At 64.5% G+C, this 259-nt stretch overlaps 1 protein-coding gene across 1 annotated transcript in view; it reads left to right on the forward strand.

Moving 5' to 3' along the window:
• PAQR7 (progestin and adipoQ receptor family member 7) overlaps nucleotides 1-259 on the forward strand; it is an 11,132-nt gene that overhangs the window by 7,633 nt on the left and 3,240 nt on the right. Inside the window, 1 exon segment of the mRNA XM_025198689.1 lies at nucleotides 14-258. Within this exon segment, the coding sequence (XP_025054474.1) occupies nucleotides 14-258 (245 nt within the window).

Raw genomic sequence — 259 nt, forward strand, 5'->3', positions numbered from 1 at the left:
GCTCTTCCCGAAGGGCTTTCGCTCGGCACCGGAGGACAGAGTGATTTCGTCATGGCAACTATCGTCACGGAAAAGCTCAGCCGCCTTTTCATCCCGGTCCAGCAGCCCTGGCACATCCCCGGGCTGCTGGAGGCCGCGTTCCCCTCCTCCCCGGCCACCGTGGGCACGTCGGAGGTGCCCAAGATCTTCCGGAAGCCCTACATCCACGCGGGCTACCGGCCCCTGGACCAGACCTGGACGTACTACTTCCTGACGCTCT

The sequence above is a fragment of the Alligator sinensis genome, unplaced genomic scaffold (assembly GCF_000455745.1).
Source record: "Alligator sinensis unplaced genomic scaffold, ASM45574v1 scaffold337_1, whole genome shotgun sequence".
Classification (NCBI taxonomy): Eukaryota; Metazoa; Chordata; order Crocodylia; family Alligatoridae; genus Alligator; species Alligator sinensis.